Genomic DNA, 17853 nt, shown 5'->3' with positions numbered 1-17853 from the left:
ACTGCACAACAGAAGGATCACTGGCTCAGGAGAGGTGATCTGACAGCAGAATACTTAATCACTCCCTTCACTAAGCATCTGTCACAAGGACTAACTCATCTTCATGACAATTTAAAGTTTTCCTCTCAAGCACAAAACACATTAATTCACCTTAACAAACCTGGGAACTGACAGTGAAACACTGAACCCTGTGTCCTGTAGCACCCGCCCTATTTTGCTATCAGCCACACAGGAAACAAACTGTCAAGTCTCAAGACCTCTCCACATAGATGGAAAGACGGTTAGAAAGAGTGGAAGGGAAAGAAGGAAACAAAACGTACCTTCTACCAGCAACAGCTTTTGGAATAACCAGCATTTGTTGTGCCAATCCCACTGATAGGAGAAACCCATACACCTGGCACCCCACCACAGTCTCTAACTTTTAAAATCTTCAGAAATTAACTTCTACTGGAGAAACCAAAGGCGCGCCAGGGGTCTGTTACTTGGTTTCCTGTGACAGCTCAGCCTGTAGGAGTAGCAGTCAGTAGGAACATGCACAGAGGACAAAACACAAAGACAACTGAAGTGGGTCTTTTTCCCCAAAGAAATTTTATTTGAGAAAACTCAACAAAATCCCCCACCCAGTCATTACAGGTCAATCCGTATTAATCCCCCATGTCTGTTCCCCATAACCACACCAGCACAGTGAGGATCGACGTGCAGCACTACAGTGATGATACCAGAACAGTCACCTGGGGAACTTAAGGCTTCACCACCACTTTTGAGAGAAAGGTATCTCTGTATTCTGATAAGGATGGGGAGAGGATGTTGTACTAGACAAGGCAGGGAAAGCCCCTTACAAGTACTGTCTTTTCAACTTGTATAAAAACAAAAATCAAAAAACCTTAACAGATCCTACAGGTTTCAAACTGTAAGACCTAAAGCTACCTTCACATGACTTGTAATTCAGTGCTGTGGCACCACTGCTCTTCTGCACTGTAACAGCTTTCAAAACTGTACAAGGATAGTATGGATGCAAAGGGAGAGGAGCGGACTTGGATTATCTTAATATGGCTTTATTAAGATAATAATTACAGGCAATACAAGCACTTGTCAGCAGGACTAACAACTCCAGGGTCTCAGCAACAGCAAACAAGTGACAAAGCACTGACTTAGATGACAGTAGATCATCTTTTCACACCCTCTTTCCCATAGCCTCACCCTGGACAACTGTTTTTCTCCTGGCAATATATCAAATTCAAATCAGAAATCACAAATGCTTTTTTTCCTTTTCTTTTTAAAACATGGTAGGCTGGGCCCAGGGCCATGACAACTTTTTCAAGCCAGAAAGGTCTAGGCACCTGAGACCAGAAAGCTGTGCTGCTGAACCATTTGCTCCGAAGGAACGCAGAGAAGGTTTAAGAATTTTAATCACTGCCTAAAAACTGTAGCATGCAAGTCCAGGAAGTTAACCTGTTTTTCCTCAGCCTTGCTTATTCAAGATAATCCCATCTGGATGGCTGAGAAACTAAGAACAGCTGCTTGCTCTCACTGCGGTACCGCAGAGTAACAGTTGTGTGCAGGGCTCAGTTCAGACACCCCTCAGATGTAACATTAGCATATTCCTACCCTGCACCGCTTTTCAAGTTCATTCACGTCCTTCAAACAGCTCCTCTGCCAACCTGCAAAGCAACCCTTGCATCCTCAGACCTCAAAGTTGAATATAGGCCTTCATGCCTCACAGCAGTTGTCAGCAGCCCACCCTGCTTTGATGTCTCAGAAAATGAGGTTCAGCCACCCGCCTGCTGAATAAGCGTTACACGTTAGATGAGAAAAGTCTCCTGCTCAATTTAAGATCAAGTTTCTTAGCGTAACCTGTTCCAATTTGCTCTGTGACTGTATCTGACTGAGGCCTCTTCTCTCCACAAAAGGCCACCAACGACCAACAGTGGCTTTCAGAAAAACTGCTGCATCATCCTGGAACAAGAAAAGCAAATCCAACACAAACACATGGACTAACAGGACCGAAGCTGGACAGCTAATGTGATCAAAGCAGGCTTCTCCTTTCCAAGCTCAAACATAGCACCAAGCCCTCCTTCCAAGGCTCCCCCTTCCTCCAGACTGAGTCATATCCTTAAATGCCTCGACCCATCAGCACAAAAACTCCAGCTCCCACAGGGAGAAACACCAAGGTCCACGACAGGAACCAATCCTTGGACCTTCCTCCAACCTCAGACCCTGCTGGAATGATGAACCTATTGTTTTGCACTGACCTTTATTTGCATGAGGCTTAGATCCCAGCTGGTCAGAACAAGGAATCCCCAACACTGCTGTGGTGCTAACTGCGTGGCACCTAATGAGCTCAGCAGGATCAAGTGGCTCAGAGTAACACTACAGTCACAGACAGATGGGAGACATCATCAAGCCAAGATTATAAGAGGAGAACAGACAGTGCAAAAGTTCACTGCAGCTGTCATAGAAAAATCATTTTTATTGAATCGCTGCACAGGAATCCCTAAACCCATCACAGGCTGCCCCACCCTTAATATCCAACAGAATTTCTGAGGTCCCCAGTTTCTTCCAATCTTTATGCTCCCCTCCCCTTTTAGGGTTCAAGTTCCTGCAGAACAGCTCCAGTCAGTGGGTGTCATCTGTGAGATGGCTCCGGGGGGACATGGCTGGGTTCCAGCGGTGTCCAGCTGGGCCGTGAGGAGGGGGAGGAGGACTTGTTCCTTTACTCAATCAGTTTCTTGGCCTTGAAGAAACGACGTAGGTAGAACACCTGCCAGGTGGCCAGTCCAATGAGACAACACATGGAGAAAATGCTGAAGTACAGAACCCGGGTGTTTGTTGATTCTGAAATAGACAAAAATCATCGCATGGGAGTCTGGCAACACAAGATATTCCTTAAGAGGGCAGCAGTCCCACAATTTTCCCTCCCCACCTCTGAAAAACATCAAAAACAAGATTTCAAACAACATAAGGGCACAGTTAGTTACCCAAGCACCAGCAGTACTTGAGAACAAATGCTGAGGGAACAATGAGAGAGAGAGTGAGAGAGAACAAGGTAAAATTATGGTTAAAGGGCAGTGTTAAACAGTACAGAATAATTCACATTAGGAATGAAGATACAAAAGAAAAGCTTTCTAGAAGCAGGCATCACAAGACCTGGTGACTGCTTCAGAAGAGCAGAAATATCAGAGCATTTTCCCATACTAGGAACAGAACAGGTAGAGACCACTATAATGGCTTTGTCTCCAAATGTCATCTTTGTGACACACTCAGTGGAAGTGAGAGCCTTAAGAGCTCCAGCCCTCTCAAGGAACGCGCTGTCTCTTACCATTTGTGTCCCTCATTTCCTCTTCTCGTTTCTTCATATAGGCAAAGTCATTAACAATGGACTCTGAAAGATCCTCCAGGCGTCTCAGTTCTACCTCTAGCGGCTTCAACTTCTCCACTTTAGCAATCTAGAAAACAGGATAGTCAGGCAGTCACTAAGCCAAAAACAAAAGCACCAACACAAGCTTTTACTGGTAGCTTGAACCACTCCTTCTCACGTACTCCAGATCTGGGGTATCCTTCCCCTTAGGGTAACACTTCTGCGAGCCAGAAACTACCACTGCATAAAACACTATCGCTTCTCCCACTTGTTTTTTAAAAGCACACTTCAGTCTACCCCTCCTACTCAACAGAGGAGCACAGTACGCATACAAGCACATTTCTTCCTTATTCGGCCTAAAGTTAGCTTATTCACAGTTTGCTGTTGATGAGTGGGTAGAAGAGCCTGCCACATGGCTAAGCCTCTAGTGAACAGAAGACACGGACCAAGATACAAGTGACTGTCACTTCCACGCGTGCAGTACAGTTATACACGCACGCTGGATATCAGCACTGAGACACTCATGTGGTCAAATGTTGCCACGTGTCCCAGAAAGTCAGGGCAGCCTGACTCCTGACAGCAGTGGTTCGATTACATCCACAGGCGCTCAGGGCTTCTGTAGTTTATACTGTTACCCTCAAGGCCAGCAGGATACGCTGAGCAGAGATCACGCAGCCACAATGTACTCCACCAGATGACGCTGTTGGAATATGTATGAGATGGGCTCCATTTAAGCCAGTTAAAAAATATTAAAAAACTTCCCCTCATAAAAGCTTGTTTTATAGGACACCATTTTTGCGCAGATCATGCAATCTGCAAGTTGTAGACTTGTATCTAAGAAAAAAATCGACAGGAAATTCCATTAGCACACTGCACAACAGTAACTGAAGTTGAACGAATAAGCTCGTCTTTGTCCCAGTCGTGGCCATCGCCTGACCAAACCTCAGGTAAAATCAGTGACACAAGCACAGCACAAAGGGAGGATAGCTGCAAATCCTGCCACCATTACGATGTATGCTTTGGATAACCCTGCTTTTTGTGAAGCATTTCACTACTTATGAATGCCCCCACCAGGAACGATAGACACCACGTCACGCGGTAACGCAACGCAAGAAAGACTCACTACAGAAAATGAACTGGAGCACGTTTTGCTCAGACTGGCTCTGAAGCACTGGTCTCACCACCATGACTCAGAAATGAAGCCAGGATGGCATCTCTCAGTGGTCCAGACACTCTCAGGCAGGCAATAGGTGGCGCTCGGGGAGTAGGCATCCCAAAACGTTGCTGCTGGAAACAGGCCCAGGCCTCAGAACTGATCTGAAGAGGCACTCATGACCAGGACACTGCTGCTCATCAGTCACTTCACTGAAGGGTCTCCACATGACACGGAATTTGGGAAGCAGAAGGCCCTCAAGCAGTCATCTGAGTATTTTTATGCTGTAGCGAGCTGCATATTACAGTTCTACTAGCACAGCAGTATCAATTTGGAGTGAATATATTAGGAGGTAGTAGGAAATGGTAGGTTAAAACCTTCCTAATCTTCCTGCTTTCAAGACAAGAGGCTGTACAGATCAAACTCTGCAGCCTAGATTCATACCTTTAGCAGAGCTTTGCTAAAGAACCAGCACTAACAGAAGTAAGCCTATGGCCTGACTCTGCTGACACAGCTAACGCAGCTGGTCTGTAGCGTGCACAAGGCCTCAGGCATCACTGCTGACAAAGTCAGGAGCCGGCTCCATTATCTTCCTGGATGGCACTCCTCTGTATTCACAGAAGGCTAGAAAGGCCCGCTGGGAGAAAATCAGGCTTGCATGCTCCATCCTGCATCCCTTCAGCTGCTCTTAATATGCATAGATAGAAACACTGGATGGCTACTTTCACTACTCTCAGATAACAAACTTTCTTGTCCCTTCTGAATCAAATGCGCGCAGCTGCTTTAAGAGTTCTTAAGAAGCCCCTCAGGCCTCATGATGGTGAAACACAATCCTGGAGGGCACAAGAACACCCGGGCCAGCATAAAAACTGAGGCAGCAATGCCACTGCGCTTCCCAGTAGGGCCATTAAATATGCAAAGCCTAAATCTTTCCCTAGCATAGAGAGAGAGCATAGGAAGAATCAGCAACGAGTTGCAGACCTGCAAAGAAACCTCAATCTCCAAGCCTTCTTGGTGTTTTCTGAAGAGCCCTTCCACTTTTTCCTACCCTCATTTCTACATACTGAATAGAGAAAATTAGGTAACCCTACACAAAAAACTAAGGTCTGGAATTTCTATGCAGCAAGTCATTAAGATTTCCTAACTTTAACGCTCTTCAAGTTGCTTTGCCTCAAGAGTATCAGCAGCTATGAAAGCTTATGAAGCCAGACTTGGACACTATCCCTCCTCCCACTGCACATATCCATACGCAAGCAGGACAGTATCACTGACTCTCAATCAACACTCTTCATCAATGCTTCTTGTAGCAGCTCAGCAAAAGGAACTGAAGGGGAGGGCAGATCACTGATGCGTTACAGTCCATGAACACTGGAAGCAAGAAGCCTAAAAAAGACAGCAATTCCACGAGAGAGCTCTGTGCAACAGTCCTCCCCTGAGACCTTACAACAACCTGTCAAGATAAAAAAACCATGGATACTATAGCAGGCTGGGCCAGAGGATGAGAAAAACACACTGCAAAACAGTGTGGTTAAATATCAGCAGCAATTACACAAACACAAGAAGTCTGAGTCCCTTGCAGACACACCACTGCTCAACAAGGCTTGAGACAGACTGTCACCTAAAGGTCCCCAAAAATCAAGGATGTCTGCTAGCAATCTCTAGACCTGTAATCAAGTGGGACCGCAAGTCTAAATTCTTCTTTTCCCATATTTATTCCCAGAACTTTACCTTTGGTGTAATTACACTGGAAACAAGCGTCATGCATGCTTGATTTTATGCAAAGACAGTTTTATCAGTACAGCCAGTAAGTTGTACTGAGTTGCACCAGAGAACCTTTCTGCATAGGAACAATGCTTCCAGGTAACAGTACCTTTATGAAACTCAAGAGTATGCCGCAGAGTTTATTTAAAGAGATTCTGTAAATGCAGTCACCAGAATCTTCCAGTTAAACTCTCAGTGGTCTGTAAGGTTTCAACATCTTGTAATACTTTAGCAGTTGGTTTAGCCAGGCAGCCGGCCCAATGATTGCTTTGCTCTTTCCATACCCCAAGCGATTTTATTCTTCACGTAGGATGGGCTCCAACCCTGAATGAACAGCTACTCCAAAACACAAAAGGATATAAAAACTCCTGCACAGCCATCTGAGAAATTCATTAGTTTTCTAATTGTTCCTATACGCAGCCTCCTCTGCTACCGGCTTTCTTCCCTCAGACATCACCCAGGCTGTTCTAAGCAGTGAGCAGAGCAATCATTTGCAGGAACTTTTCTGCACTAACAACTTTCATTTTCTCAGGCAGAGGCTCTTCCGGGAGTTGATCGACCCCAAATTCCAGCAAACAAAAAACACAGCAGCAGTCATCAAAATTTAGCATCCAAACCAGCCAGAGACTGTCCCAGCCACAAAGCAATTGGTATTCTGCACAGCTGCACAGAAAGAGCCTAAGAAAGCTACGTCCTGCTATGATGAAAACATTAAGGGTTTTGTGCCTGTTCTCAGTGTCACACCTTCACACCCAACACCCATCTCACACCAACTGCTGCTCACCAAATACCTCCACAGTGATGCACTGCTAGTTCTTACAAATGCACAAGTACCACCTCAGGGCTGTCAAACCAGTACACCCTACAGCAAGGAAAGTAATGACAGTAACAAAGCAACCTGACCTTTAGGAGGATCTAATATTAACCTAAAATGATCTCCAATCCTGGGGCAGGGGACACTGCACATCTCAGTATCTCACTGTTTCTAATTCCTATGCCCAGAAGCTGGGTCACACTGTCCAGGCAAAAATATTCACATATTAGGCTTCAGTTCACAGAGCACTGAATGAATTTTAGCTGATGTTTGTATTCCTTTTTTTTTTTCTCCCTTCTCCTCTGGCACACAAAGCTTCACCAGAACACTAGGTTGCAGAAAAGCTTTCATCACCTCTGGGAAAACAGCTTCCCATCATGAGCCCCACATCTACAAATAGCACCACGTGAGTGCTGGGAAAGGGGAGTTTGAAGAGCAGGCAGCCAGGGGACATACCTCCTCGTAGTTCTTTGCCTCAACGCCATGCTTCATATCCAGAATCACGAGCTGGTCCGGCATCCTCCCTGTTCCTGGAAGCATAATGAAAGGATTCATTGTGTGAACACAGTCAGCCTGCCAGGAAATCACCAGCTCTCCCCAGCGCTCAGCAAGGACTCACAACATCCCGCCCCTCCGTCTCTGCAGCTAACTGCGGAGGCAGCACAGTCCAGCCTAAAAATACAGAGACTTCAGAATAAATCCTGGCTGAAGGAGAGCTCCCAAAGATAATGGGAACAAGCTGTAACCAAAAGTGTTAAGTATGTGTAGGATGCGAGTTGCTGTAAAAACTGCAGAGGATTAGAAGAGCAATACCAGCTGCTATGAGACAGCCTGGCTAAAGGCAAGTCACTGTGGGACTGATATTCAATGGAAAGCCCACGTTCTTCCTCACAGGAAGTGCACCAACAACTTATCAAGGCTACTGGGGGTGTAAATGATTTCACATTTAGACAAAAAGGAAGAAAGCTTCTTTAATTGAGGAATGTGGCATATGAGGACTACTGACTCCCTCCAATGCAGAACTTAAGGCAATATTTTTTCCAAAATATCTTTTCAGGGAAATAACTGACCAGATGTGTAAGATCCACATTGCTAATGCAAACCCCAAGGTGTCAGGAGACTTACGAAGGTTGCAGTCAACAGCACAACAGGATAAAGTTTAAGGCCATGGAATCCTATTTCTAATAGCTTATTTATTTACGTTTTTTTTAAGCGGCTACAAACTATGATATCTGAGAATACTCATGAGAAAGAAAAAAAGAAGAGGCTATGCATTCAAGATACCCTATAGAATGAAGCACATCAGCTGACCTGAGTATCATATTCTACTATACCACCCACCAAGGAAACATCTGTACATAACACATTCCCAAATCCCAGCACTTTGAGGTATACAGATGCCCTCAGCTGGCTGCCAGCACAGCACAACGTTTGAATTCACTCACTACAAGCTTCAGAACCTTTATCCAGGAGCATGTCCAATACTCACACTGCCTGGGTGACTGATGTGGACAATCCCTCAGTTCACAAACAAATTCGAAGTACAGCTCTCACAGGGTCACTCCAGTCAGAGCTACAAACATATTCCAAACCTTTAGTACAGCACCCCTAGGTTTTTTCTCTACTCACTAAACAGCTCTTCTGACGCCAGAGTGGAATCACCTCCAAGTTCTACTGCTACCAGTGCATGGAATCATCTCATATAATCAATTAGGTTGGAAAAGACCTTCAAGACCATCAAGTCCAACCACAACCAAACCACACTACCCTAACTCTAACAACCCACCACTAGGTCCTGTCCCTCAGCACCTCATCCACACAGATTTTAACCACATTCAGGGATGGTGACTCAAGCATCTCCCTTGGGAGCCTATTGCAGTGCTTAACAACCCTTTCTGTAAAGTTTTTCCTGATATCCTACTTAAACCTCCCCTGGTGCAACCTGAGGCCACTTCCCCTCATCTTGTCACCTGACACCAGTGAGAAGAGACCAACCCCACTCTCACTGCAATTACCTTTCAGTCATTTGAAGAGAGCAAAAACATCCTCCCCTCAGCCTCCTCTTCCCCAGACTAAACAACCCCAGTTCAGTCAGTTGCTCCTCATAGGGCATATTCTCCAGGCCCTTCACCAGCCTCGTTGCCCTCCTTTGGACCTACTCCAGCACCTCAGTGTCCTTTCTGTATTGAGGTGCCCAAAACTGAACACAGTACTCGAGGTGAGGCCTCACCATTGCTGAGTACAAGGGGAGGATTACTTCCCTAGTCCTGCTCACCTCACCATTCTGATACAAGCCAGGATGTCACTGGCCTTCTTGGCCACACTGCTGGCTCATATTCAGCCAACTGTCCACCAGCACAAGGTCCCATTCTATCAGGCAACTTTCCAGCCATTCCTCCCCAGGCCTGTAGGGTTACCTGGGGTTGCTGTGATCAAAATGCAGGACCCAACACTTGGCCCTATTGACACTCATACAGTTTATCCAGGTCCATCGATCCAGTCTATCCAAGTCCCTCTGTAGTGCCTTTCTACCCTCTGGCAGATCAACACTCCCTCCCAGCTTGGTATCGTCTGCAAACTTACTGAGGGTGGACTCCATCCCCTCATCAAGATCACTGATAAAGATACTGAATAGGAGCGGCCCAGTACCCAGCCCTGGGGGACACCACTTGTAATCAGCCACCATGTGGATTTAGCTCCATTGACTACAACTCTCTGGGCCCAGCCATCCAGCAGAGCATATGCCCACCCAGCCCATGGGCAGCCAGCTTCTCCACAAGGATGCTGTGGGGGATAGTGTCAAAGGCTATACTGAAGACCAGGTAGACCACATCAGCAGCCTTACCTTCATCCACTAAGTGGGTCACCTTGTCATGGAACGAAATCAAGTTTGTCAAACAGGATCTACCATTCACAAACCCATGCTGACTGGGCCTGATGCCCTGGCTGACCTTTAATTGATCCATGATGGCTCCTGAGATTATCCATTCCATAACCTTCCCCAGTACCAAGGTGACACACAACCTCAGAGCTATCAGCAGCTCCTAGCAGCGTGGCCCACATCAACTACAAACTATTTCTTAAATTTCCTAAGGAATACTGCAGCCCAGAAGTCAAACTCAGCTACGTAGAAGTCTAATGGATAAACTAGGATTGTGATGGGGCTTTGTTTTCTTATAAGAGGCCAGATGCTGCAAAAACAAACTTAAAATTCAGCACTGTTCTTTAACAGACATAACCACCCAGTGCTCCTTTCCCCAGCCAACAAGCTTTGACCACCTATGCCTTATATCAGCATGCCTGGAGACTGGTAGGTAGGGTGGCCAACAGTAGCTGCAGAAAAAAACACAAAGCACGCAATTCAGTGAGAGGATTTTTATGTTTAAATTACAGCAACTTGGGTGGACAGCTGGAGCTTCCAGGAAGAGATGAGAAAGGTAAAAAGGCCAGCAAAAAGGAGAACAGAACTGGAAGGATTCAGATGTCAGGTTGGAAGGGAGAGACGCCAGGAGGCAGAAAGAAAGCAGAAAAATGAGAGCTGCTGGGTGCTAAGGGAAGGAAAGCAGACATTCTGCAAGAGGTTAACATTGTCAGGGATTGTCCTGGAGAAACTGAAGCTGCTCTTCTAGAAGTGTTCTGAGTACAAGGCACTAGAAGAAGCTTCCTTTAAGCTCTTAAGATATTCAGTAACTCCCTGCTCCTCCTTCAGGTGGAGCTCAACAGAGCAGAGCAGATCAGCAGCAGAGAAAAAACAAACGGTAACTACCATAGGTCTTGATTACAGAACAAGAAAAGAATTAAAGATGGAGAGGGCCTCTTTTTCCCACAGTGTAGTGACAAAAAAAAATAAACTGAAACAGGGTAGGCTGGGATTCAAGAAGCACCCTAAGACCTCCTGCATTCTCATTACGTGTACCTTCTACACAGCATCTCCTTCTCACTTCCTCTTCCTTATTTCTGTGGTTAAGGATTGAGAAATCCCAGTTGCTTAAATCCTTCAGGGCCCAACGGCTCCAGGTTCCCCTACCAACTGTTCTCCTCTTCCAGTACTCCACCAACATCCTCCTTAGCGGAGCACTAGAAGTCCTGATTGCCTACTTAAATAAACTATGAAAAAATAAAACCTTTTGAAGAGAAGCACAGGGAGAAAAGAGATCTCAGTCAGACACCTCATTCCCTTGCTTGCCATATAGAAAAACAAGGCACTTCTCATGACATGACTACTCCTTAAGTCCTGCAGATGATCAGGCCTCACAGTGCCATCACACTTACTTCAACGTTTTTGTGATATCCAACACAAGCATAAGAAATCTGGAGATCCCCATCATCAGTGTGTATCATCAGCAAGGATTATGGGGGCCCCAGGTCCAAAAAAGAAACTGGTAGCTCAAAGGGACCTAAAGAGAAAGCCTCAGGAGAGTATCTAGACGCTGAATTGAACAGCTGTAGATTCTGACACTTTGGTCCACCACTGGTCACCAAGTAGAAGCTGGACTTGAAAATATTTTATCCTCATCGGTGTCAAAAGCTTTCATATAAACCTGCAACAAGACAAGGGAACCAAGGAACAAACATCCAATAGAATCGAAAGGGCTGTTAAAGATCTCAGTCTAGGCAAGAAATCCCGGTCACAAGCACTGAAATAAAGAGTCTAGGCACAACTAAAGAAAGAAGCCTTTCCCACTTTGCTGTGTGATCACACAGAAGCCAGAAAGGATGTCGGACCCCAAACCCCCAAGTGTTGGGCAGTAAATAGCAGAAGTGACTCTCCCAAATGAGTCACTCGCACCTGCACGTCTCAGTGTGTTAAAAAGCACTGGGAAGCCCTACCTTTGCAGTGAAATAAAAGCAGAATCCTAAGCATTTAGAGACAGTTTTATCTGCAAAACATGACAGAAGAGGTGCTACAAACCAGATGCCTCTTAATAAAGATACCCTTCTGTTTCGGAAAAGTTCTCTTCAGCTTGCAAACTACTTGCATATTATATGTGGAGAACACTTCAAGAGATAGGAGGAATGCTGCCAGTGACTGCTCGGTAAAGCACTCTGAGATTTTCTAGGATAAGACATGGGGAGAAGTGGCTCCAGGGAGCAGAACTGACAGTGACCACGAAAAGATGCAAGCATCTACAAACTTGCACATGCTTACAGCAAATGAGACTGGAGCCTGTCAGTTGCTTTCAGCACATCTGTCCTGAAGTCGAGCCCAGCCACTCAAAGCAGCACATGCGTCACACTCAAAGGAAACGAGCTCGTTAGGCAACCATCCCTGCAGCACAAAGGCAATATTGACGTCCTGCTCATTTCCTCTTCCCTTTACTGACCACTTAGCAGTTATGGATGCAAACTAAAGCCAAGCTCTTTTTACACACAGGAACTCCAGAAACAGCTGCTAGCCTGACAAAATTGCTGAAAAGTACACACTCTATTGAGATCACATTCCACCAAAGGAGGGGAGTAGGTCAGCAGGAGAAAAAAACCACGTCCTGGAGATAAGGGCATTCTGCTTTGTCCTTGCTTGACTGCAAGATAGCAAGAACCATGAAAAGAGCAAGAGGTGTGTTTTGCTCCCTGGTACCACCATTCACTACAGCTGTGGTAACCTGTGTAGGAGGAACATACAATTCCCCTTTCTTCTGCCTGTTACAGAAGAAACCTGAGCACTATACAACGGCCACAGAGGAATATTTAGCTTCAAAATACAATGCAGACAGCAAATATTCTGCATCACGGAGAATACACACAAACTCCTGAAACGCAGCTTTAAAAGTCAAAACGTTCTCACGTTCTCAACATTCTCAAGTTCAAGACTACACTCATAATCACTTTACACATACCACTAATCCAAACATCCACATCTACACAAACTTCATAGGAAGGTGAAGGCAGCCAATGGTCCTTACACTTACCCACAGGAAGCTTGCTCTCAAAGCAGGCCTCAAACATGTCATAGTCTTCAGTTGTGAAAGCAAACTTGCCCTTAGTCGCATCTTCTTTAGCATATAAGATGTGCCCTGCGGAGTCAGTTATCTGTAAGAGAGATAACAAGTGTAAGGAATGCAGTGTTTCACTGCCACAGGCTCATGCTGCTGAGTTTAGGCAGCATGAGAAGTTAAAGAGTTCTCCTAGCCTCCCTTTTGGATCAGATACTTTGCTTTTTATAGTTTTCCTCCTTCCTGGCAACTACATCACATTTTCTCCTACTCATCCATACTGAGATGACAGTCAGTGCCTCTCAGGCAATTACTGACTCTTTCATTAAAACAAATACACAAAACGGTAAAAAAAAGAAGAAGAAATAGAACAAAAAAGAAGAAGACCAACCAAAAGCCACACTAATTTCCTCCCGTAACTTCTGAATACAGGCTACATTTAGAAACTCTAGGCCTATGAAGTGTCGATCATTGCCTAATTTTTGCAAGCAAAATTTATAAATTCCCACAGTAACAAATATAGACAAGCCTTATGGGAAAAAAAAGACTAATTTCCCACAAGATGAGATGGAAAAGAGCACATCTATTCCTCTAGAAATGAATTATCTGTGCAGCCCCGAGTTACACAAGGTCTGGGTGCCAGCATCCATAAAAGTGGCCACTTCAGAGGGCAATTCAGACTGCAGACTGAATAATGACTGCTCGCACCACATCTATGAAACTACTAAGAATAGGTGAAAACAGTAGGTCTACAAAAATGCTTCACCCAAGAGTAAAAAAGGACACACATTACGTGACACGGGCTTGAGAATTACTGTGCTCAAATAAAAGGTCCAATCAGTTGAAATAATTAACCAAGGAGCGGGGTGAAAAAAAAACGAAGGTATTACAAAACTGTGTGAAAATCAACAGCATGTTTTCCACTGGAACATATCCTAGTTTCCCTCAATAGATATGTTTGGAAAGCTTGGAATTTATTTCAAAATATAGAAGACAGAGGTACACAGTGTATTTTTCTGTATAAAGAAAATAGGCTGGACATACTCCTTTCCTCCACTTTAAAAACGACCAGGCAATCTAATACATACAGAAATGCTATATACCTAACAAGATTTCAGGGAACACTCCTGTTTTCCTATCTGAGCACCTAATTAACTCTCCAGAAGATACCACCCTACCACCTACCAGGATTCGGAACCTTCAGATGGATAATGAGAGCTGCTACACTAGACAAAAAATAATAACAATGGATATAAACCCTCAAGCCTTAGGGTGTTAAGACAGTAGGAAAAAACTTCCTTTACATATAGATTATTCCATACTTGTCTCTTTCTGGTTTTGTTGTAGCTTCCGATGCACCACATCATATTTGTCAGCATCTGAGAGCAACACAGAGCACCTGCGGTGTAGCACTGCAGTTCCTTTCCAGAGCTCTACCCGTACTCGAGCAGCATGCAGATCTGCCCAGCAGAGGCTGGCACAGACAGCTGTGCTGCTGTCCTCCCTGCAGCCAGACACAGGCTATCTCCTAAGTGGAAGCCACCAAACTACCGGAAACATTCAGCCCAGGTTCTGCTGCAGTGCAGGACTGCTTGCAGTTGGCCCTGGCGAAAGAGCTTAGATCACTGTGCACTGTTCAGCAGCACAGGCCTTGATTAAACAAGATATGATGATGGTACATCTGGGCTAATACTGAATCATCTGCACACTGGGTTATCAGTCCCAAGAAATGATGACAAGGTCACAGTAAAGAAAGCTTTCAAAAGACCCCATTATGTTGCTCCCTTGGGGCTTTCTGTGGACCACAGCTAATCTTTAGCTAGAGGATACTGTACAGCTTGATCAGTTTCTATCCTGTATAGGCCTAGCAGCAGCCCGCTCATAAACAGGATTCCGGACAGTCAAAGCTCTGCTATCTCCTTCCATCAATACTGAATGCCCATTCAGCTGGGCGTGCGGGGGTGGGAGAAGCTGCTAATAGCCCAGCCAGAACACTTGAGGGGGAGAGGCTGACCTGAAAAGGATTGTTCATGATATTCAAACGTTATTTACAGTAACACAACCCTCCACAGACAGGGCATTGTTCACCCTTGACAAACAGCCCAGCAATTCCCCAAGCCACCAGTCCCAACAATGGAACTGATGCACGTGACTGGGCCAGAGCGACACGTCAGCCACCCCTGGGCCTCCCTCCTGGAGCCAGCTGGCAGATTGCACAGATTCCTCCCAAACAGAGGGTGCCACTGTTAGTGTTGGAGCACCACAAACACAAAGCTCAGCCCATGGACAGGAACCATACCGAGTGCAGCCAAAATTAACTACCAGCCTCCTACGCTCCGTGGCCAATCCAGGGACTGCAGCCAGCTGTCCAGTGTGGGGGGAGCGAGACCACCTGCAGCTACAACGTCCAGAACTAACCTTCCCACTGAAAAAGACAAACCAAAAGCAGGATGCACCTAGCCCAGAGGCAGCAGCACTTCCAGCAGGCCCAGCATGCTGCGTAGCCATCATATACCTGAGCTGTAAGGGGAGCAGGAATGGTGTGGACTCTTAATTCTTTGTAGCTTTTTGGACTAGTACAGGATATTTAATTATTTTATATCAAACTGATTTTGGAATTCTTTCTGTGAATACTCCTACTTGAATACCTGCTCCAGCAGCAAAGCCAGACCCCAGCACAGGACTCCACCCTGCCAGGACCTCTATAGAAAGGACAGGTTTGGAAGAGAGGGAGCCATAATGGGACAACAGGCAGTGAGGATGCCTGACAAGAGATGGGCAGGAATATGCCACTGAAGCTGAAATACAGGCACCTTAGTGGGCAAATATTAGAGCAAGACTGTAAACATTACAGCTGCCTGTCTGTCTGTAAGCAGACAAATTTCCTCTCATGATGTGAGATAGTAAGGCTCCCAAAGCAGCCTGCTCTGACCGTAATCAAGCACAGCTGCCAACCTCACAACACCTCCAAGCATCTGAGCATAGTGCTGGAGGGGCAGCCTGATTTCAGCAGCTCTCCCACTCCCACCATGTAACACTGCCATTTGTGGGCCCTGAGCAGGCTATCCCATCACCAAGCACTGTATGCTAACTTCAGAATGTTTTGTGAGCTTTGACAAAGATAAAAGACAGTCAGAGAGACTGTTGGTTAACACCAGTTAACACAACCGATGACAGAGCAGCAAGCCTTACACAGCCAGCTGAGAAACCTGAAGAAATTCAGACTGTAGGCAGAAAATACTCAAGTTGTGCTTTAACAGCCGCTTGTCACATTAACAAGAATATTCTCAATACAGCTCACCTTTTCCCTACGCTGTTTAAAAGTTCTTCAGGCCGTACCCTGACGCCTCCTCCCGCCGTGCCGGCGGAGGCAAGGCAGAGTACGTCACTAAGCCCCGTGAGCCATCAGGATCAGCTCAGCACAGCCGCACAGAAGGCGTTCCGGACCCCCCTCCCCGCCGCTGCCCACGCCGCACACCACGAGGCAGTTCCGCGAGAGCCACGTCACTGCGGCCCTTCCCTCCGCCCGCCGCCAATCGGTGCCGGCCCAGCGCGACCTAGCGCAGCGCACCGCGGCCCGTCCCGGCCCCCGCTCTCCCCACGCCGCCTGGCGCGGATCGCTGGCCGAACGCGGCCTCCCCGCCGCCCCGCCCCGCTCTGCCAGCGCGGCCCGGCCCGACGGAGCCGAGCGGGGCGGGGACTCCACGCCGCCCTCCGCCCGCCCGCTCCCGGCCCGCTCCTTCGGGCGCCGCCGAGGCCGCACCTTGAGGTTGGCGGAGGGGCCGCTGGAGGAGCCCGGCGGGGCGCCGATCTCGTACTCGCCCGTGACCAGCGTGTCGCGGTGGATCTCCTCCCGCAGGCACTTCCGCGCCTTGCCGGGCAGCTGGAAGGAGATGGGCCGCGCCGGGCCGGCCAGCAGCAGCAGCGCCAGCAGCGGGGCCAGCCTGAAGCGGGGGCGGCCGGGCGGCGGCAGAGGCATGGCGGCGGCTCCGGGTGCGACAGGCCGGCCTCCGCCACACGTGACCGCGCCGCCGCCTGCGTCACGGCGGAGGCGCGAGGGGCGGGGCCGGGCCCCGGCGGCCGTTGGCGTTCGAATCTGCGCCGCGCGCGCCCGCTGAGGCGCTGTGGGGGTTGGGGGGCGCGGCATCTCATGGCCGCGGGGGTGATGTTCGTGGAATTAGCAAGACGCGCTCACATACAGAGGTGCGCACTAAGGATGGGCACGCTCGAGCTCGCAGGGCTTTCCCTGCGGTTTGGTGCCTCCCAGGTCTCTCTCTGGAGGACGTGCTCGCTTCTTAGCTATACGCGTATATTATAAATTCCTGAGTAATTTCTCCATCTTCAGCCAAGAAAAAATTGTAGTATCAGATGTCTCAGTTCTTCGGATCCACGCTGCGTAAAATCAAACAAACAAACAAACAAAAGTTTTTTATTTCTATCGACTAAAGAAAAAATACAGTCTTTCTGTATCCACAACATCACTGTTCCTCTCTGACCAGAATTTGTCTTTAGTAACAAGCGGTAATCATGAATCGCTGCAAATTTCAATGTTAAGAGGCTTAGAGCAGTGGACTTCATGCCGCAGTGTTCATGTACAGATAGCAAACAGAACCTTCATGAATAAAAACCTCTCTTAACCTTCAGTTAAGCAATATTTTAGGGGAATACAATTTTTATTAGCGTTGCACATATCTTTTATGCAAAGATCAGCTGTGCTCAAATATTCAGACCATTACTTTATGATTTAAAATGGGATTTCTGGTCATTTGTTGCACATCTCAATACATTTCTTTTTTAAATCAGTTTCCAAACCTTTTCCTAGTTGGACAATCAC

General features: G+C 46.8%; 1 protein-coding gene across 1 annotated transcript; it reads right to left on the bottom strand.

Moving 5' to 3' along the window:
* Nucleotides 1-2450: 2450 nt before the first annotated feature.
* On the bottom strand, nucleotides 2451-17032 carry TMED10 (transmembrane p24 trafficking protein 10). The gene is made up of 5 exons (XM_065752394.1): nucleotides 16783-17032; nucleotides 12996-13116; nucleotides 7543-7616; nucleotides 3320-3446; nucleotides 2451-2835 (listed from the first exon to the last, which is right to left on the bottom strand). The coding sequence occupies exons 1-5, from the start codon at nucleotides 16996-16998 to the stop codon at nucleotides 2714-2716; spliced, it is 660 nt and encodes a 219-aa protein (XP_065608466.1). The 5' UTR covers nucleotides 16999-17032; the 3' UTR covers nucleotides 2451-2713.
* Nucleotides 17033-17853: the final 821 nt, after the last annotated feature.

Source organism: Cyrtonyx montezumae, unplaced genomic scaffold (assembly GCF_038088225.1).
Source record: "Cyrtonyx montezumae isolate F1298 unplaced genomic scaffold, pur_monq_1.0 scaffold_10, whole genome shotgun sequence".
In the NCBI taxonomy this organism is placed as follows: domain Eukaryota; kingdom Metazoa; phylum Chordata; class Aves; order Galliformes; family Odontophoridae; genus Cyrtonyx; species Cyrtonyx montezumae.
Note: the sequence above shows the minus strand (reverse complement) of the source record. Positions and strands in the feature narration are given on the sequence as shown.